Below are 22,659 nucleotides of genomic sequence, written 5' to 3'. Positions count from 1 at the left end.
ATGCATGATTTTATTTTTTATGTCCATTTTTATTTTATCTTTTGAGCCAATGTTTTTGTTTTTATTTCTAACTACTGTGAATGTGGCCATTGTGGACCACTTAGAAAATTTGATAAGTGGTACAGAAATTTTTAAATACATGACATCTATTTTACCAAGCTTCTGCATTCTGAAAACAAGTGCATTGTAGCCAATAGTTTGCATTGGTATAAGCCAATCCCATGATTTGAGATCTTTTAGGCAGAAATTTACTGGAACTCACACTGGGAAATAAGAATAAACTGCAGAGCACTCATGCTTGACCTTTCACCTATATTGCTCCCACATTGTGGAATGTGATGCCAGCAAATTTGAGAGCAGAGAAGGATTATTAAATTGTTCAGAAGAAAACAAACATAGTATTTTAAGAAAGTGTATGAGTAATGTTTATTCTGTTTTCAGTGTTTTATGGAATTTGTTTATGGTGATTTTATGTTTGATTTATTTTGTGGATATAGCTTTTCTTATCTGTACTGGACATATTTTGATGGAAGATGCGTAATATAAAATTGTACAAATAAATCTTTATCTCTGTGTATGGCAGTAATCAAAAAAGCACACAGAATACTAGGAATTATTCAGAAAACTATGGAAATTAAAATGGAGAATCTCATTGCCTCCATATAGATCAATTTATTTATTTAGCGTTTTTTCTATACCGGCATTCGAGATAAAGATCACATCATGCTGGTTTACATTTAACAAGGGGTGTAAAATGAGAATAAACTAAAAAACTGTAACAAGTGAACAGAAAATCTGCAGTTACAATAAAAAAAGGATGATCCAAACTGGGTGAGGAAGGAAAGTCTAAAGGAAATTAACAGAAAGAGCAATTATTTACAATGTTCTAAGAATGTCTGACTGTGGTTGTTGTTGCATAGAGAATCAGTTGGGGTCTGGAAAGGCTTGTTTAAACAACCACGTCTTAAGCCTTTTTCTGAAAGTTGGAAGGCACGGTTCTTGAAGAAGATCTGGAGGAATGGAGTTCCATAGCGCTGGTCCTGCTGTAGAGAAAGGTTTTGGTATGGGGAACATGTAGTGATTCTCTGTAAGCTTCTCTAATGGGTCTGGAGGAGGTATGTTTTCTGAATGGGATTTGTAGGTTGAGTGGAGCCTGGTGATGGATGGCTTTATAGATAGTGGTAATGGACTTATAAATGATTCTGTAGTTGCACCTTGAATATTGTGTACAATTCTCACTTCATCTCTAAAAATGTCAAAAGAAGGACCAACAAAAGTGGTTGAGGGATTGGAACAGCTTCCTTATGAAAAGAGGGCTCTTTGGCTTGGAGAAGAGTTGATTGAGAGAGGATATGATAGAGGTCTATAAAATCATGAGTGAGGTGAACAGGTAAATGCTTATTTACCTTTTAAAACAAAACTAGGACTAGGGGACATTCCTTGAAGCTAAAAGGCAGGAGATTCAAAAGAGATTGAAGAAAGTATTTTTTCACTCAATGCGCAATCAAGTTGTGAATTTGTTTGTCAAGGCAACTAGCATAGCTGGGTTTAAAAAAGATTTGGACAAGTTCCTAGAAGAAAAGTTCATAAATAATAAATTAATCAAGTGATTCAAGGAGACCCATCACTTGTCATAGGGCGGTAACAGCAAGAAATTTTCTACTTTCCTAGCATGTAGACAAATGGACTCAGGACCAGTTGGTTATGCTCTTCTGCCAGCAGATGGATACGGCGCAAGCTGATGTCACAGTGTGTGTGTGTGTGTGTGTATATATATATATATATATATATATATATACACTCCTGCAGTGACCCCAGCCTGCCTGTATTTGCCATCTCCAGCAGATGGTGGACATGCATCTCCCTGTGGGGATTGCTTTTTTGGAAAAAAATTTGACTTAAGGAAAAGAAAGACCCGCTCTCCTGCATTGATACCAAAAGGTGCCTCCCCCAGTTGAGAATTCCTGAGGGGATTTCCTTGGTCCCTCAGAGGTGTGCCTTGGTCCGGTAGCTGGGTTTCTCGGTGTGGACTTAGCTGCTCATTCAGGTGGAAGGCAGCGGGTGCATGAGGTCGAGCATAGCAGTGATGGCAGAAGCCCTCTTCCTCCGCAGCTGGAGACTTTCTCTGTACTCAGCCGGGACTAGGTCCCGCAGTTAGGCTTTGTGCACACCTTTGAGTATTTTGATGCCCTCCACAGGCCATCAGTGTGTGCAGTGCGTTGGCTCTGTGCATGCATTATGTGCTCAGTTTTCAATACGGCTTTTGTGCGCACAAGTTTTGCACTGTTTCAAACACTTTGCTTGGCGCACAAGTTGTGCATGTGCCTTGCTGCACTTACCTCTCTGTCGCTTAATGTTTATGCTCATAAATTTTTGAGCGCAAGCTGTTTCTAGCATGTTTACCTCCACGATGGCACTGATAAAAAAAAAAAAAGAAGCCTAAGCGCCTTTCTATGTGTGTTGCCTGACATATTAGGGTTTCTCAGATTGACCTGACTTCTAACATTTGTCAGCACTGTTCGGATGTTCAGGGGGAATTATCTTCCTTGGATTTTGTTAAGCCTGGCTCCTCCCATTCTGATAATGGGCTGAAGGGATGCTAGACCTTGGTTCTCCCTTGACTGGGTCCTCTGCTGGAGAGGGTAGTACTGTGGACCCCATTCCAGTTCCTTCTGGACTTGGTTTGGACCTGGCTGTCTTTTCTTCTGTGGAATTCTTTCAAGGCTTACCAGCTTTTCTCCAGACTCAGTTCTCCACTTTCACCAATCGTGTCAGGTCTGACCATCCTCCTTCCTCTTCCAGTCCTATGCTAAACCAACGGGGCTCGCCAAAGCCCCCTGTGGGTATTCCTGACAGGAACCCTTATGGCACGGATGATGAGGCAGATCCTGATTCCCTAGAATATGGGGAAATTCTTCCAGGTCTGGAACCATATCTCACCATGTTGTGATTCTTTCATAGAGATGAACTGCTGGCCCTGATTTCCCAGACTTTCAAGCAGCTGGGTGTTGCTGGTGCGGATGCCATGTCAGAGCCGAAGAATTCCATTTTGGTTTCCTTGCATAAAGCCTCTTGTTTTTTCCCTGTGATGGATGCCTTTCAGGAATTGATTGATATTGAATGGGATGCCCCAGAGTCAAATTTTAAAGGGGGTCGGATGTTGGAAGGCATGTACCCCTTGGATCCCAGCTGTGTGAGAGCATTTGCATTTTCCCAAAGTGGATGCACTGGTATGTGCCGTCTCTAAGTAGACTACTATCTCCGTGGAGGGAGGAGCAGACTGGAAGGAGGGAGGAGCAGACTGGAAGGATGTGCAAGATAGGAGGATTGAGGCTATCCTTAAGCAAGCCTTTGAGGCAGTGATGATGACTTTACAGATTGCTTCCTGTTGCTCCCTAGTGGCACGATCTTGTCTGTTTTTCTCTCCAGGAGGTTGATGATTCTGGAGGGAATTCCAGAGCAGTTATGGAACCTGCTGCTGCATTTTTAGCAGACGCGGGCTGTGATTTGGTCCATACCTCAGCCAGTGAAGTGGCTTCGGTGATAGCGGCCAGGTAACAACTCATGTTGTGAAATTGTTCAGCTGACACAGCCTCCAAAGCTAATCTTACAAAGATACCCTTTAAAGGCTTGCTCTTGTTTGGGAGTGAGTTGGAGAAACTGGCCAATAAGTGGGGTGAATCTCCACTTCCTCTGTTGCCAAAGGATGATAAGCAATTGCAGCACCCCTTTGGTATGAGGGGTAATCTCCGGGTTTCCAGCCAGTTTCTTCCCTACAGAAGGTCGACTTTTCAGAATATTCAGCCTTTCCATAGGTTTCAGTCCTTTCATCCCAGACACCCTAAGAGAGGAGCAGGCTCAGGTGGCAGACCTTCCCAAGCTTCCCAGTGAAGGTTTGCTGACTCACCTTCGGGAACAAGAGATGGGGGAAGTCTCTCTCTCTTTTATCAGAGGTGAGTCGAGATCATATGAGACCAGCGGGTCTTGGAGGTGATATGAAAAGGATATGCACTGAAATTTTGATGTGTTTCTCGGGACGTGTTCATGGTTTCTCCTTGTCACTGTCCCCAGAAGAAGCAGGCAGTGGAGTCTACGCTTCAAAGGGTCCTCAGGCAGAGGGCTGTGGTTCTGGTGTCCACGTTCCAAGAAAGTATGGGGTGATATTTCATTTATTTTGTTGTACCTAAAATGGAGGGTTCCTTTCGTCCCATCCTGCATCCCAAAAGGGTCAACCATCATTTGAAGGTAACTCATTTTCACATGGAAACTTTACACCCTGTGATAATGACAGTGTAGTCAGGAAAATTTCTGCCCTCCCTGGATCTGTCTCAGGCCTACCTTCATATTCCCATCCATTTCTACATTTTTTTTTAATTATAATTTTATTGCTTACACATGAAACAGTATACAATAAAGCAGTATAACAAGAATACACTCCAGTGTAGCATTCCTTCTCCGCCCCCCCCCCCCCCTAACATCAGAAAATGACTGAACCGGTGGAGCAAAACAATACCCCTGGTCCTCATACCTAAGACGTTTGAGTCTCTTACAAACACATAAAGAAAAGCTAACAAGAACACTGGAGAAGTTAAGATCTCATAGATAGCCCTGAAATGAATGCATCCCAAATCCTATAAAACCTAGAAAGTGTGTGATTTTAACAGCAGATAATTCATATAAGAAGCAAATCCGTTTAAGTCTACTAATATCAGTAGCAATGGAAGGAATGATATCCAATTTCCAACAGGAGGCTAGCTGAGATCATGATATACCAAGAGCCACTTATCCAAGGGCATATCTAAAAGGTAAGTTCAATAACACATGCTCAGAAGAGAAGGGCAAAGGTAGCTCAATAATCCCCTGAGCCAGAGAGAAGATTGCTTCCCAAAACGAAACAACCCAGGAACAATCCCACCACATATGAAAGAAAGTGCCCCATTTTCCAAATCCCTTCCAGCATAAATCAGTTTTGTCAGGGTAAGCTTTATTATGCATAGAGGCATAAAGATACCACTGCATTAACACTTTATAACTGTTTTCATACATAAGGGTGTTTTATATTGAGAAATATGACATCCCAATCTCCAGCTGTCAAATTCCGCCCCAGGTCCTTTTCCAAATCATAGCATAAATAGCCTGTGTATGCAATCTCTATTAAGTAACCTATAGATATTAGAAATCATTCCTTTCATAGTATCAGCATGATCACACCAATATTCAAATTGTGTTTTACCTAATGCCAGTTCTTCCCTAATCTTTTCACCTACCATAAAATGATGAATCTTAAGATAACAAAAGACTTCCCCACCTGCTAAGTTATATTTATCCTGTAATACCTGAAAGGTGAAAAGCTTCTGACCTCCCCAGATCTTTTCAAATTGATTCAGTCTATTAGATATCCATGACCGAAAATGGTGAGTAGAAATGCCTGCTAGAAAAGCAGTATTATGGTTAATCGCTGAATTAAAAAATAGCGGCATTTTCCTACTAAATTTAGTTTCCTTTGTTTCCACAGCTTTAATGTATGATTAGTAGTTGGTGGAAAACATGTCACCGGTGGTCATGTCGATCTAGGTTGCCAAGTAAAAGCCCATAGGGGCATGCCCTCCACTAATGACTGATCAATCTGAACCCAGATCTTTAGGTTCACTCTTTCTATTCCATTCTAGTATGGCTCAAAGTTGTGTAGACGCATAGTACCATTGAAGATTGGGCACTCCCAACCAACCCTGAAGTTTGTGTTTGAACATAACTGCTCGCTATCCTGGGGGGTCTACATTTCCATATGAAGGCAAATGCACGCCATTGCCAAATTTTAAAGCAGCAGAAGATATGGGACTTGGAAGAGACTGAAAAAAATAGCCAAATCTAGGTAGAATGTTCATTTTTACAGCCACTATTCGACTGAACCAGGACAAAGTAAACCTGGACCAATTATTTAGATATTGATAAATAGACTTCAGCAGGGACTTATAATTCAACTCAAATAAATCCTCTAAACAATTGCTAACCCGAATCCCCAAATACTTAATACTTTTTGTAGCCCATTTAAAGGGAGATTTTGTTCTGAACAAGGGAAGCTGGTCCTCTATCACAGTAAGATTAAGCAACTCAGATTTTTCTAGATTCAATTTAAAGCTGGAAACCCTCCTAAACGCACCCAAGACATCAACTGCCTCCCCCAAAGAAAAAATGGGATTCATTAATGTAAAAAAAGTAATGGCAAAAAGAGAGTTTGTAATCCTGATCTCCTACCTTAACCCCAGAAATCCACCCTGTCTTCCTTAATTGGATCGTCAGTGGCTCTAGAAACAAAGCAAACAATAAGGGTGACAAAGGACAGCCTTGTCTAGTCCCACTTTTTATAATAAAGGAATCAAAATATAGACTATTAACTTTGACTCAAGCCTTCAGAATAGAGTAAAGCTGTTGAAGCCAATTGATAAAAAAAAAAAAACAACCCAAATTTAATTTTCCCCAATGTACAAAACAGAAAAGGCCAGTGCACCAAATCGAATGATTTCTCGGCGTCTACTGAGAGCAAGTCCACTGGGATACTCTGTTCAGTTCAGTTCTGGAGACAGTATCTCCAAAGAGACAGAGACAAGATGGAGGCGGTCCAGAGAAGGGCAACCAAAAAGGTGGAGGGTTTTCATCGAATGACTTATGAGGCAAGTTTGAAGAATCTAAATATGTACACCCTGGAGGAAAGGAGGAGCAGAGGTGATATGATACAGACTTTCAGATACTTGAAAGGTTTTAATGATCCAAAGACAACGACAAACCTTTTCCGTTGGAAAAAAATCAGCAGAACCAGGGGTCACGATTTTGAAGCACAAGGGAGGAAGACTCAGAACCAATGTCAGGAAGTATTTCTTCACGGAGAGGGTGGTGGATGCCTGGAATGCCCTTCCGGAGGAAGTGGTGAAGACCAGAACTATGAAGGACTTCAAAGGGGTATGGGATAAACACTGTGGATCCATAAAGTCTAGAGGACATGAATGAAGAGTGGGTGGCTCGCGGGAATGACTGCTACTACCTGGAGATAATACCCTTATTCAATAAACATACACGTGGTTAATGCGACTCCAACATTGCTCTAAGACTCCAACATTGCTCTAAGCTTCAATGGCAAGAGGAAATGTGGAAAAAAGGATTTGCATTCACAAAAAAGTGGGGAGTAGCTTGCTTGTTACTGCGGTTACTTCCCCAAACCAAATAAGCCTGATACTTCACTTTCAGTGCATATCCAGCATAGCTCTCTGCTTCAACGGCAGGGGGAATGAAGACAAGTGGATCTATATTCAGACAACAACCAACAAGGACTGAATTACATACAGGCCTATCCTGTAAAGTGCGGCCGCGTTTACCCTGCTCCTAAGCCGCTTCTAACTCACGTTCCGGCCGCGTTAGCCCTTCCTGCGATCCCGAATCCCCTTTAACCTACTCCTACCGCGTCCTAAATTCCCCGGGCAACCCCTTCCGCCCGCGGCATGTATATTGCATGCAAACGAGCGAATTAGCTCGATATTGCATGCAAACAAGCCAATTAGCTATTCCCCTAGCATCCCGTAACCCGCGCCCCGACTAACGCTACCTTTCCCTGCCGTTTTGTCGCGCGTTTAACCTGCAGACTTACCGCCTACCCTGACCCAGGCGGTAGAGGCATGGGTAAGGGTAGGTGGCAAGCTTTCCCCCAGCCCCCGCTCACCTGCCCCGGCCGCGATCATGGGTGCCGGTCTCCATGGCAGCCCCAGTCCTCTCCCCTGCTCCCGAAGCCAAAAAAAAAAAAAAAAGCGAAAAAAAACTTTGCAGCCCCCTCCGATGTCCGGAGGGGGCTGCAAAGTTTTTTTCGTTTTTTTTTTTTGCTTCGGGAGGGGAGAGGACTGGGGCTGCCACGGAGACCGCTTTCCCCGTGCAAGTAAGTTGTTTCGCCGCTTGTCTCTTCTCCCCCCTCCGGGGGGAGAAGAGACAAGCGGCGAAACTGAGCAGCGAAGCCCGAACCCGACCCGGCGAATCCCGGACCCGACCCGGCAAATCCCGGACCCGACCCGGACCCCCAACCCCCAACCCGGACCCGACCTGACCGCTGTCAGTCTGTTCTCCCTCCTCCCGGAGCAAGGCTGCTTTTCGCGCCCTGCTCCGGGAGGGGGGAGAAGAGACAAGCGTCTCTTCTCCCCCCTCCAAGCGGCGAAACTGAACGACGAAACTGAGCGGTGAAGCTAAAAAAAAAAAGAAAAGCAATTTTTTTTTTTTCAAAATTGACAATTTTGGTTTTTTTCCAAAAGCGACTTACTTTTGGGATCTGTCAAGATCCCAAAAGTAAGTCGCTTTCGGACGCCTGCACAACTTACTTTTTTGCAGCCATCATCAGTGACACGACCTGGCTCCGTAGCTCCTCCCGACAAGATGGCCGCCTGCACGGGGAAAGCGCGCAATTGGCCGCTCAAGACGTGACGTCACGATGTCACGTCTTGAGCGGCCAATTGTACGCTTTCCCCGTGCAGGCGGCCATCTTTGTCTTCGGGAGGAGCTACGGGAGGCAGATCGTGTTCCTGCTCAGGGCTGCTGGCTACAAAACAGTAAGTTTTGCCGCTGAAAAGTTTTTTCCCGGTGTCCGGGCTGGGGGAAAGCTTCGCCGTTGTCAGTGTCCCCCCTCCTCCCGGAGCAAGGTGGCTTTTCCGCCTTGCTCCGGGAGGAGGGGGGACACTGACAAGTCGTTTCGCCGCTGTCTTCGCCGTTGTCAGTGTCCCCCCTCCTCCCGGAGCAAGGCGGCTTTTCGCGCCCTGCTCCGAGAGGAGGGGGGACACTGAGAAGTCGTTTCGCCGTTGCTTCTGCGCTGTCGCCGCCGTTGCTTCCTGGTATCTGTCATTTCAAATGACATTTGAAATGACAGATACCAGCGTGGCGTGAAGCCTTAGGCCCGCGCACCCAGGATCCTGTATAGGCGCTCTATCCAGTATCCTGGGTTGCGCGGGCCTAAGGCTTTTCGGACGCGGCTTACATTTACATACAATTAGGCTTCAGGATCGAGCGGTAGGTGAGCTGCACTGTGCGGGCGGTAACCGCGGGTGCCATAGGCACTAACGCAGCTCTTCCTACCGCTCGTTACTGGATCACCCTGATAGTCTGGGTAAACAAATAAGCATGGGTGTAGCTTGCTTATTGCGGCGGTTACTACCCCTAACTAACTAAGCTAGATATTTCATTTAGATGCAGTTCCAACACTGCTCTCTACATTAATGGTGGGGGGTGGAAGGAAAATAGAACCAAAAGTTACTAAGAGCCAAGAGTAACAGATAAGTATGAGGAAAAAAAAAAGTGCAAAACTTGCTGGGCAGACTGGATGGGCCGTTTGGTCTTCTTCTGCCGTCATTTCTATGTTTCTGTGTTTCTATATGTTTTTCTGTAACCCACTAAATTAAATCAATAATCTTACACACGTTGTCGGCAGCCATTCTCTGACATATAAAACCCGCCTGATCTTGTTGCACTAACCGAGCTATATCCCTGTTTAAACAGTTATCCTAGACTTTAGCCAGAATCTTATGGTCAACTTTAATCAAATAGGTCTATAAGAACCACAAAAGATTGGATCACGACCCACCCTGGCCAAGATGTTTATCCCAGCAACATTGGCTCACACTGACAAGGAATTGCCAACATGCAATGAATTAAACCAACAATAGGGGAACTATTTCTGCAGAGAACGTCTTGTAAAAGAGGGCGCTGAAGTCATCCAATCCTAGGACTTTATTTATCTTCAAGTCTTTAATCACCTGTAATACTTCAAAAGAAATTATTTCAGCATCAAAAAATTGTTGTTCATCTTCTGTAATACATGGAAGGTTTACTGAGTCCAAGTAATCATTTATCTGGCTAGAGAGATATCAGCATCATATAATTTCTCTTAAAAATGCATGACTCGGGGAAAAAAAGGGCAAATGGTGGCGGCATAGACGGAACGCTGAAGGCTCGCTGTGCTAAATTTCAATAAGTTTCCTTAAACCGATTGTTGAATGCCTTCTAAAAGAAAGGGGAAAGTGAGGGTTTTCCCTCTGAACCCCTACCTTCCCTGATACAGCTGGAGATTTTGTGGTTTCTGTCCCAACCGGATTTGGAGGGAGTTGGGGAGACCGATGGAATTCCTAGCGGAGGAGAGCGGGAGATTCCTGCGGAGGAGACGTCCCTCAGCCCAGAATAGCGACTGCCTCCGGCACGGCATGACCCCAGTGGAGAAGCAGAACAGTCGCAGGCTGATGACGCGGCAACTGTGACTGAACTTGAGGGGGCATCTCCAAATGATGTGCAGGAAGGGGAAGGCTCCTTGTTGCCTGGAGGAGGTTCGAACTCCGGTGGAGGAAGCAGCCCGATGGTTCACCCGAAGGAATCCTTGGGGAGAAAAGATTCTGGGACTTCTCAAGACAGGAACCAGGAAAGTCCAACAACCTGTGCTAAGGGTGAGTCACAGCTTGCACCCCCTAAACCCAAGGTAGTAACCCTAGAAGAACTCTGGGACCTGGTGGTAGGTTTAGGCGTTTCCTTGCAGTGAGTAGAAAACAAATTTGATTTGGTCGCATATAATATTCAACAAAAAATTCTGGAAGTACAGGAATCAACTTCTGAAGTTAATATTAGAGTTACAGAGGTGGAGAATAAAGTCCAGTCCATACAAGCATTGAATACAGCTATAATTAAAGATCAATTAGCCTGTTTAAGGATACTGGAGATACTGGAAAATAAAACCAGACAGTTTAAGGATTTTAAACTTTCCATTAATAGTCGGTGAAAATTCCTATGTTACTTTCAAGCATTAATAGATGCCCTTGGTTTTTTTTTAGGACAATTTGCCTTCCATAAATTGTACTCATTTCCTTAATAAAAGGGCTCCTAGTACTGGTGAAACACTGGCTTTAATTATCAGCTAACTTAATTGATTTTCCTAAGAATTCAAATTTGGAAGTAATAGACAGGAAAACTGTTAGTTTCCTTTATTTCTACCACTGATGTTAATAATGTAATGAAAATTTTTTTCAGGAAATTTCCTGTAACGTTTTATGATCAATCTGTTAAAATTTATCCGGATTTATCTCAAGTAACACAAGTACGAAGAAAGGAATTCTTGTCTTATAGGCAAGATGTTCTTTCATTAGGGTATACTTTCACATTAAGATCCCCATGTAGATGTATTCTGAAAAGGGACGATGAGACCTTTTGTTTTTTTTCAATCTGAACAATTACAACAATTTGTTTTAGCTCGAAAACCATCCACCTCTTCCCCAGTTGCCAACTAGGAAGTGGGCTTATGAAAAATGAAAGCCGGTTAATATTAATATCTTATGCAATGCCATAATTGTGATGAATTTCCTGTTTTGAAACTCTATATTTCCCTTGCCTTTTTCTAGTTATGAGCTATTCTCTTTTTTTCTTTTTATTATAATACAAATTGGATATTGGAATTTTTTTTTTAATATTTTGGTTTATGTCAAATTGAGATGTCTGATTGTAACATTTGAAAAATGTATTCAATTTGTAAAATTTGAAAATTGATAAGTAAAGAATTAAAAAAAAATGCATGACTCTTGCCTAACATCTCTGGGTGACATCAACATATATCCCCTTCTGTGTTATTCTTAGTGATTTGATGTTGAGAAATATGCTTCTTTAACCTACTAGCTAACAATCTACCAGCTTTATTGCACCACTCAAAGTGTTCTTGCTTTACCCGGTTCATTTGGAATGCTTCAATTTCTAAAGCCTGCAAACCATCCCTAATCTTTTTTATCCGCCCATATAATGAAGTAGACAAAGTACATTTATATATACTTTCCATATCTAAAAGCTCAGTTTGCAACTTCTGTTTGCTCTCAGATTTTTCCTTTTGATGAAGGCTACCTGGGAAATCAAGCACCCACTTATAATAGCCATGAAATAATCCCAGAGGAGAGATGGGCTGATGTCTCCCACATCATTAAAAGTTATGAACTCTAATATTTTTGGCCAATTTAGAACAAAAATACTTTTCTCCTAATAAAGTACAGGGAGATTCACTCGAAAAAGGCCCTGAATATTCTGTAATAACTCTCACTAGGACGAAGCAATCGGAACAAAACAATGTGCAATGTGGTCCTCAGTATATGGAGCTTCAAACAAGCCGGGATGCCCCCGCGTCAGAGTGATGAGGTAGGCGCTGAACAGCCGTTGCGACGTTTAACCTCCATTTGCGAGATGGAGCAACGTGTCACACCGGCAAAGAGCATAGCAGAAATTGAATCATTTTTCGGCAATAGGGTAATTTCAAAGGCTTTGGCCACCATGGTCACTGGATATGACACCACCAGACTTCTTCCTTTGGGGTATGCTCAATGGAAAAGTTTGTCAGAACAAGCCTTTCACTGTGGAAGATCTGAAGGAAAACTTCTAACGTGAAATTGCTGCTATTTCCCCCGATATGCTCGCAGATGCATTCAGGAACATTTATTTATTTATTTTACAGTTTTTTATACCGACCTTCATAGTAAATAACCATATCGGATCGGTTTACATTTAACAAGGGTATAACTGGAGTAACAATTCAAGTAAACGAAAGAAAACAATAGGTAGGAATAAGTCAAAAATTACAATCAACAGGGAAGGAGAACTTGGAAGCTTGCAACAAGCTGGAAAGAAGATAAGGCAGGAAATAAATGTAAGGGTTACCATAGAGCGTACGGGTTAAAAGCTTAAAAGGTGCTTTAACCTGGAAGTGTCAAGAGTCCATTGTTCGTGAGTATAAATGCCAGACCGGGTAAGTGTGAGGACAACTAGTGATTGTCTGGTGGATCGGCGAAGGCTTGGTGGAAGAGCCAGGTTTTAAGTCTTTTTCTGAAAATTAAGAGGCATGGCTCCAATCTGAGATTTGATGGGATGCTATTCCAGATAGATGGGCCTGCTATCGAAAAAACATGGAGTGCTGCGTTAAAATGTGTCTGGCAGAAAACAGCAATCACTTTCAGCATCGCATGTAATGCAAAAGATCATGAGAGGTATAGCACAGGTAGATGTAAATCTGTTATTTACACTTTCAGATAATAGAAGGACTAGGGGGGCACTCCATGAAGTTAGCAAGTAGCACATTTAAAAATAATTGGAGACAATTCTTTTTCACTCGATGCACAATTAAGCTCTGGAATTTGTTGCCAGAGGATGTGGTTAGTGCAGTTAGTGTAGCTGGGTTTAAAAAAAGTTTGGATAAGTTCTTGGAGAAGTCCATTAACTGCTATTCATCAAGGTGACTTAGGGAATGGCCTTTGCTACTACTGGCTTCAGTAGCATGGGATCTTCATAGTGTTTGGGTACTTGCCAGGTTCTTGTAGCCTGGTTTGGCCACTGTTGGAAACAGGATGCTGGACTTGATGGACCCTTGGACTGACCCAGTATGTGTTATCGATCATCCCACCAGGAGGGCGGAGTTAGCAATCTGTTATCGATTCTGCTAGGGAGTTAGTAATCTGTTGTCGATCATCCCGCCAGGGGGCAGAGTTAGCAATCGGTTAGCGATCCGCCCGCCAGGAGGGCTGAGTTAGCTATCTGTTGTAATCTGTCTTCTGTAGAAGAGAGGGGTTAGCAGTCTGTTATGGCTTACCCCACCAGGAGGCGGAATGATCAATCTATTAGAGTGTCTGCTAAGAGTTAACAGTCTGTTATAGGTTAGGACTGCTGCATAGCAATCTGTAATAGGAGCTGCTATGGAGTTGCTCCCCAGAGAGGAGAGGTCAGCAACCATCAAGATCTGTTCTTCCAGAGAGGAGGAAATAGTATCTGTTATGAATCTCCGTACAGATGGCAACCTGATATACGAGAGTCTCCCTGGAGGGAGGTGTAGGCCCTCTGTATGGTTCCTGCTAAGAAGTAGCAAATGGTTATGATACAGTTCCTGAGGAAGAAGATGTTAGCAACAGTTGAGGGTAGACTGTATGGTAGCAGTTTGTTGTATTCAGCTCTTGAAGTGTGAGAGATGAGCACTCTGATGTAGAATGGTGAATCCTTGGGTCGATGGCAGATGACAGCGCCCTCAAGAGGATATCAAGAGAGGGACCACCAACTAGGCTGGAGTATGGAGACAGACAGAGAGAGTTCTTTATTAGACAGGTAGTAGAACTACCAGAGGTGGCAGTAGTGAGCTGATCTGCCCAGCAGGACTGAAGTCCCTCAGATCCTGGAACTGCAATCTCTGAGTTAGCTGAGCTGTAGAGAGAGACGCATAGATAGTGAGTAGACAGGGTATGCTGGATACAAAACCAGAAGTAGATGATACACTCACATAGATTATAATAAAGCTCAGTAGCTGGAGAGAGTAGGGCTCTCGAGCGAGTACCTGGTTCCAGGAACAGCTCTGAGACAGCGATGGTAACTCACAGTTAATTATCTCTGTAATGGTCCCTAGGCAGACTGTAATAAGAACTCACAATATCTGTATATGAAATAGCTTCTGAAATAGAAGTGAGTCTTCATAATGTTTTAGGAATATAGGCCCTCGAGGAGCGAGTACCGGTTCCTGTCTGCAATCTGTAATAACTCACGATCTCCATACCTGCGATAGTGTCTTAGACAGAAGAGAGTCTTCAGTTCTAGGAACCATGGGTCCTTGAGGAGCGAGTACCGGTTCCTATATGCGACTGGAAAGGAAACTCACAATGTTCACGTCTGCGATCGCTTCCAGGCAGTAGGGAGTCTTCTGAGCGTTCAGGAACGTAGGCCCTCGAGGAGCGAGTACCGGATCCCGTCTTAGTGGGGCCCCCGAGGAGCGGGTACCTCTGGTAAGTTCGAAGAGGCAGAGCAGCGGAGGATGAAGCGGGTCGGAATGATCCCCGCAATCAAACTTCTTGCTAACTCGCTATGTAAGTGTAAGCAAAGACCTTTTATGTTGGAAGCAGATGACGACACTAAGGGGGACGCTCCAGGGGTTCGCGCCCTTGGTGGTACAAACTTTGGAGCGCGCGCGCGCCCTACGTCATCTGGAACATGGCGGATCCGCAGCTTCAGGCCAGCCCGGGAAGAACAGCGAGGAGAAGCCGCGGCAGCATCTGTCCATCAGACCTGAAGGGAGTCGCCTCAAAGGTAGAGAGGGTGGAGCAAGGGCAAGAACAGGCACGAATGCAACAGTATGGTAATTTCTTATGTTTTTTGATGTTAAAAACCTACCGAGAGACATAAAGATGCGCTCTGCAGTACAGTAGGTGCATAAACATTTATCAAGGAATAGACTTCTCCTTCTAACTGACTTAACCAATATGTATCTACCGTTGGGATCTGCGTAAGTTCTAGTGATTAGACCTTTGAAGTCCTTATGAAATAAAATCCCCACTCCTGCATATTTCTCCCTCTTAGTTGCAGCAGCAAAAAACTGCCAAGAAAAATAGGCCATTTTTAGAGATACTCATAGTGCTTTTTTAAGTGAGTTTCATACAAGAGAACAATGGTAGCTGTCATTTTCAATATCTCAGACATAAAGAGTTGCCTCTTCCGAAGGATATTTAATCCTTTAATATTTAAGGACATTATACATATTCTAGCCATCGTAGAAAATTATGAATAGGGAAATAAATTTCACATGCTGTGCTAGCACTCCTCTCCTCATAGACTAAAATTCAGGATATAAATAAATTCCCTCTAAGCCACAATCACCTCCCTTGTGATCAGAATACCAGAGCTCGTGCGCCTCATCCCTCCCATAGAATTATTGAAAAAGTTCACTTCCCCTTCCCCACCCTGACCCTAAACCAACTGCTATTATGTCATAGCAAAACTGCAAATGCAGTAGGAGTAGACAACATACTGAACATAAGGTCTACACTCCCCCAAGCAAATAATATTAAATAAACTCCCACAGAGAAAAATTATCTGCACTTTCCCACCAAACCCTTATGAAAAGATGTCTTGATATCAGCATATATATTTGCATAACCAAAAGTGACAAACAAGAAAACCAATGCAGAGTTAAAGATATACAAATAGTCATTGCTAGGCCAAAGGGAAATAACCACCAATAACGAATCCCCTCTTTTCGGAGAACAGATGTTATTTCCCTGAAGTCCGATCTTCTTTTTATAGTGACTGGTGATAAATCAGCAAAAACTGAAATGGTATGCAACTCCCAGAGCCAGGTTTGCTGTTTTCTGGCCTCAGTAAAAACCTTCTCTTTAATTGGAAAATGGTGAAAACATGCCACTATATCGCTAAGTTTATTCCCAACTTTAGGTCCCAGGGACCAAGGTGCTTTCTCTAATTCCACCTCAATCATCGAGGATTGCTTTTCCAAGCCTTGATTCCTCCTCAGAAAAAAGGTGCCTCAGTCTCCAGAATGCCGCGAAACCTTAGATTGCAGCGGCGATTCCGGTTCGCCAAGCCCTCGATTTTAGCTTGAATATCTACATTTTCTAAAGAGAGGTTGCTACATTCTGATTCTAATTTCCCCACTTTCTCAGATTGTGCATCCAAACACATATCACAGTCATCCACGCGGCTCCCTATTTCAGATATTTCCTCCTTCATTTTGGTTATCAAGCCCATCGGGTTTTGCTTAGTTTCTCGCATGTCTTTGCGCAAATAACAGAATCATTGCCTGAACTCTGTGTGGGTTGGGAGATCTTGCAGATGTCCCTCTGACTTACCACCCACTGAGATTGCCTCCAATGCCAAGTCACTCTGTACCAAGGCTTCTTCCAATGCCCCAGGCCTCAAATTGAGAACATTTTCACATAGAAAAATTGTTTAAAGTCAGGTCCTTTCTTCTTAGCAGCCATTGGGGAGAATTAGAAACAGTTCTGGGCACACATGAAGGCAAAACTCGAGGGTTGTGCAACAATTTTAATAAAAGTAGCTTAGGAGCGAGCAGAGCCCATATTCAGGCAGCCATCTTGCTTGGTGGCCAAGCCCCCCTCTGTTTTCTATGTTTTGCGGTGTTGGGGCACCATTATCAGTTTCAAGTGCTGCCCTTTGGTGTAGCCACCACCCACAAAATGTTTTCCAATGTTATGGTAGTAGTAGTGGCGGTCTTGAGAAGGGATGGGGTCCTTGTGCACCCATACTTGGACGACTGGCTGATTCGAGCCAAGTCTCAGGAAGAGAGCCGCATGGTGATGCACAAGGTAATCTCCTTGTTACAGGAGCTTGGTTGGGTGGTGAATCTGGCCAAGAGTAGTCTTCAGCCATCCCAGTCATTGGAGTATCTGGGTGTTCGGTTCCACTCGGGATAGGACAAAGTTTTCCTGCCAGAAGTTCAAATTCAGAAATTGATGTCTCAGGTGTGTCAGTTGGTGAACACTGTATGCTCGACGGTGTGGTCCTATCTACAGGAGCTCGGCTTGATGGCAGTAATCCTGGAAGTGATGCCATGGGTGAGGGCTCATATGCATCCTCTTCAGTGCTTGCTACTGTCTCATTGGAACCCGCAGTCTCAGGACTATTTGGTTCGTCTCCATTTGCCGATGGAAGTCTGCTCTCACCTCCAGTGGTGGTTGCAGGAGGCTCATCTGAGAAAATGAGTTTCCTTATTTTTCCTGACCTGTTTGGTACTTACAACAAATGCAAGTCTCCAAGGTTGGGGAGCTCACTGTCAGGAGCTGACAGCCCAAGAGTGTTGGAATGCCAAGGAGTCCTGCTGGAACATCAATCGCCTGGAAGGCCAAGCTGTCTGGTTGACATGCTTGCAGTTCAGCCACAGGCTGCAGGGTCAAGCGGGTCCATATGATGTCAAACATGACATCAGTGGACTACATCAGTCACCAGGGAGTAACCAAGAGCTAGCAAGTGTCGCAGGAAATAGAGCAACTTATGGAATGGGTGTAACGTCATCTAAGGATGATCTCGGCCTCTCATATTGCAAAAAAAGACAATGTAAGAATGGACTTTCTCAGCAGAGAGAGTCTGGACCTAGGAGAGTGGGTGTTGTCTGCTGAGGCATTTCAGCTGATTGTGGATTGCTGGGTAACTCTGTTTCTAGACCTGCTGGTAATGTCTTGCATATGAAAGTTCCTTGATTCTACAGTCGCAGGAAAAATCCGTGGTCTCTGGACATAGATGCTCTCATACAGGTCTGGCCGGCAGACAGATTGCTTTACGCCTTTCCCCTGTGGCCATTGCTGGGAAGATGATTCTCAAAATCGAAGGCCACAGGGGGCTACTACTCCTGGTGGCACCAGATTGGCCCAGGTGTCCATGGTATACAAATTTATGAAGACCCCTGGTAGAGACCCCTCTTCGGCTTCTGCTGCACCAATATCTGTTACAGCAAGGTCTGGTTCTTCATGAGGATTTGACTCTGCTCTGTCTTACGGTTTGGCCCTTGAGAGGGCTCGCCCGTTGAAGCATGGGTATTTCACGGTGATTTCCCCCTTACTCTGCTCTTGAAAGTTATCCACTGCCTTAGTCTATGTGGGGGTTAGGAGAGTATTTGAGTCCTGGTGTGAGGAGCGTGGTGTTCTTCCTCATTCAGTTAAGTCTCGCTCGTTATGGATTTTTTGCAGGATGGGTTGAATAAAGGATTGGCCTTAATTCCTTGAAGGTGCAGGTTGTGGCTCTTGTCTGTTTCAGGGGTCTGGTGAAAGGTGATTTCTTGTCACCCCATTCTGATGTTGTCCATTTTTTGCAGGGAGTGAAGCATCTTAGGCCTCCCTTGAGGTTACCGGTCCCCTTGTGGAATCTAAACTTGGTGCTGGATTTCTTAGCAGACCCTATGTTCCAACTGCTGCGTAGCCTTTCTTTGCAGTTGTTGACCTTGAAGACGGTGTTCCTGGTGGCTGTAGGTTATGTGCATTGAATTTATGAGATGCAGGCCTTGTCTTGCTGGGAGCCATTCCTTCAGGTGACTCCAGGGGCATTATAGTTGCTTATTGTTCCCTCTTTCTTGCCCAAAAGTGGTGTCAGACTTTCTTTTCAGTCAGTCCATCTCCTTGCTGTCCCTGGATAAGATCAGAGATGTGGAGGAGTGTAGCCTCTTGCGCTTCTTGGATGTCAAGAGACTTGTCATATGGTATCTGGAGGTTTCTGAGCCTTTCTGGAAGATGGATAATCTGTTTGTCCTCTATGCTGGGAGTAGGCAGGGTGCTCCAGCTTTGCGGGCTACCATAGCTCGCTGGATTAAGGAGGTAGTCACAGCTGCATATGTGGATGCTGAAAAGCTGTTGCCTTCTCAGGTTAAGGCTCATTCCACTAAAGTTCAGGCAGTGTTATGGGCAGAGTTTAGATTGTTGTCTCCCGTAGACATTTGCCAAACCTGTGATATAGTCCGCCTTAGATATATTTTCCAGGTTTTATCGTCTGGATGTGCAGGCCTGGGAGGACACAGCCTTTACATAGGCAGTATTGACTGGACAGCAGGCAGCCTCCCACCCTGTTTGGGAGTAGCTTTGGTTTCTTACTGGTCCTGAGTCCATTTGTCTGCATGCTAGGAAATGGAGAAATTACTTACCTGATAATTTTGTTTTCCTTAGTGTAGAGAGATGTACTCAACTTCCTGCCCTCAGCTGCCGCATGAGTGTGTCAATAGTCCTCCTGTGGGGCTTTGGATCTTAAGGAATTACTGGTAAGTGTTCATCCAGTCCCTAGATTGGGGGTCCTAGATTCTTATGTGAATTCAGTGTTTCTAGTTGGTTGAATACAGTTATGGTTGACCGGTTTGGATCAGGTTTTTGAAGAAAATACTGGCAGGCTGGGATCACTGCACAAATATGTATACGGTGTTGTCAGTTTGCTACTTCTCCATCTGTTGGCAGGGGAGCATAACCCACTGTTCCCGAGTCCATCTGTCTTCAGTAAGAACAACAAAATTATCAGGTAAGTAACTTCTCCATTTTTGGGACTGACCACTGATGGAGAAAGGATGCTGGACTCGATGGACCTTTTATCTGAGCAAGCATGGCACTTCTTATATTCTTATATCCTCTTCCATGTCTTATTACCAAGTTTTCTAATAATTCACAGTTGCCAACATACTTTTGTCTAGAAGCTTACTGTCTCTCATGCTTATTGATATATGGGTTTAACCATGGACACTCTGTGCAAGTTACCCTAACCTTCTTGGAAGCTTAATGTAGGTGTACCATTGATGTTAGGGTTGTAGTTTTCACTACAATCAGGTTACTTCAGTAATTTTGTACCATCCTGATGAGCAAACAAGATTTCTCGCACTCAGCCATCCCTGCCCCATACATCTTCCCTTTAAGCTTTATAATATTCTAAAGAGCTACCAAAACTAATAAGTTTGTTACTCTAACATATATTTTCCTGTATCACCTTGGACTTATTGATAGTAACTGGCCACCATAAAGCTTCTTTCATTGAACTGATTGGTTTCTGGGGAGTTGTAAACTGCTGGCATCAAACAGACTACTTCAAGTCCTGCAATATTATAAAGTTGTGCTTCCATTATTTGCTCCTTTGTTTTGTTCTTATCACCTCTTTACTTCTCTTAAAGGATTGAAGAATGGGTTGTCTGCAGTACTGCAACCTCTCTACCCTGTTCCTATCACTATCAAAGAATATGGCAGCTGTCAAGGATCATTTAGCCCATCCAGTCTGCCCATTTTTACCCTTGATACAATGCCATAGACTCTAGCCATTCTCTGGCTTTTCTCTCACCTCTTTATCTCTAGGAATCCTCTCTGCTTATTCCATGCTTTTTAAAATTCTATTACCATTTTTGTCTGCACCATCTCCAGTGGTAGCCCATTACATGCATTCCTACCTTTTTTGTGAAGAAATATTGTCTGATGATGTGCTTGAGTCGAGTCTCTAAACTTCCCTTGTTGGATGCAGTGTTTCTTTGCAGAGACCTGAGCTTACTATGCATAGCTGTGAATAGCATTCACTGTTTGTCACGTCATGCTTTCTGTTTTTCCTTAATTCTTCCACTTCCAGCTCTACTGGCCACGAGCATGAGGTTCTGCTGCGTGAGAAGCTTCTGGAAAATCATCTAGCTTTCCTAGGTAAGAATCAATAGTATAACATCCTTCCAGCTCAAAATATTCCAGTGAAATTAGATGCAGTGGTCTGATGTGCTTTAGTTTGGCTAAACCGATTCCATTGTTCATTTGTTCTGATGCTTCTCCTATGTTTGTTTTAGCCAAAGAAGCAAATTATACCATCTTTATTTACCAAGGGGCTGATGTAATACAGTGCGCTCAGCCGAGCGCACTGTTTAACCCGTTGTCGGACGCAGGTTAAATAGGCGCTAATCCACCCCCTAATGCAATAGGGGGATTAGCGCCCATTTAATGCACGTCCGACATGGAGTGAATGAGTTAGCGTTCATCACATGCAAATGCATGTGAATGAGGCTATTACTCATTCACTCTAAATGCAAAAAAATAAATGTGCATCTCAGACGCACATTATTGCTCAGATATTAACGCCTGCCTGGAGCAGGCGTTAATAGCTGAGCGCACTGAAAAAAAGTACAGAAAAGCAGAAAAAACTGCTTTTCTGGATTTTCTTTAAAGTTAAAAAAAGAAAAAAACCTCTGCTGGTCGCTTTGAAGACCGACGCCAATATGTTTGGCATCGCTTTTCATAACCGGCTGACTGCAGTTATGAAAACCAACGCCGAGTTTATCGGCATCGGTGTTCATAACCGATAGACTGCCGGTAACCACGGGTCGTGTTAGCAAGGAGGCGGTAAGGTTGCGCTAGCAACTCAGCGTCTCCTTTCTAGCTCGACCCCCTAATTTGTTTATTGCATGGTGTCCCCCCTTGCGGGCGCCATGCGTGTGCTAAGAATGCGGGCACTGAAAAGTCAGCACCCACTTTCCGCAAATTTTATTGCATCGGCCCCCAAGTTAGACTGCAAAGCAGTCTGCAGAAATATACCTTTTCCCTTCATTGGAGAATGACTAGCTTAGGTGTGCCTTCACATGTTCCAGTTTCCTTATTTCTGCAGGAAGCTGTATGGTTTATGAGCTGTCTCTCTGTTTCTTCTGGCAGCTTTGCTTATGTTTCATTAACACAAGTGGCATGTGGGGCAGTTAGTCCATTGGCATTATAAAACCTTATTCTGCAAGGTTTCTGCAGAAAGGTTTTCCTATAGGACTTTAGGGCAGTCTGTGACAAATACCGCTCTCTCCAGATGATTCTGCAAGCAGTATGCTGATGATCGAACATACTTTAAATGGAACTAATCTGCTTGCAGGCATTCCAGGGAAAAGAGAGGCTTGTTCGAAGTTACATTGTTTCAATATAAACCAATGCACAAACCCCTTTCCATAAATAAAAAAGAGAGGCAGAGAAGTATTTCTGGATTATCACTTTTGGGAAAATTCTGTGCCACTGTGCAATGCAGAATTCTCGTGCCTCCCAGAATTTACTGGTTGTGCACATGTGCACAGGGTTAGGAGGAGGTGGCAGGTTGTAAGGAGGAAGAGGTGTCAGTTATGTCGCTGGCCCAGAAGCAGGAGGAGGCATTGGATTGTGTGAGCCACAAGGAGAAAGAAGAGGAGGCATTGGCCAGCCTGGTCCTGAAGAATGAGGCGGCAGCAGAGGCATTGGCCTCGTGGTCTGGGTGGAGTAGGTGACAGCAGAAGCATCATTGGCCCGTGTAGGCCAGAAGATGGATTTCCCCATCTAGGCATGGTTGGAAGCCATAATAAATTTGGCCCATATGGGCTAGCAAGATGTAGAGACAGCC

General features: G+C 44.0%; 1 protein-coding gene across 3 annotated transcripts in view; it reads left to right on the top strand.

Annotated features, from left to right (window-relative positions):
• The window catches only part of C4H15orf41 (chromosome 4 C15orf41 homolog), a 1,060,100-nt gene that overhangs the window by 488,151 nt on the left and 549,290 nt on the right, over positions 1–22,659 (top strand). For all 3 annotated transcript variants that reach the window (XM_029600207.1, XM_029600206.1, XM_029600209.1), the window contains one exon: positions 20,899–20,966. In XM_029600207.1, coding sequence (XP_029456067.1) covers positions 20,899–20,966 — 68 coding nt within the window. The remainder of the gene's footprint in view (positions 1–20,898; positions 20,967–22,659) is intronic.

The sequence above is a fragment of the Rhinatrema bivittatum genome, chromosome 4 (assembly GCF_901001135.1).
Source record: "Rhinatrema bivittatum chromosome 4, aRhiBiv1.1, whole genome shotgun sequence".
NCBI classification, from domain to species: Eukaryota; Metazoa; Chordata; class Amphibia; order Gymnophiona; family Rhinatrematidae; genus Rhinatrema; species Rhinatrema bivittatum.
The sequence above is the reverse complement of the archived record's forward strand: the minus strand, read 5'-3'. Positions and strand labels throughout refer to the sequence as shown.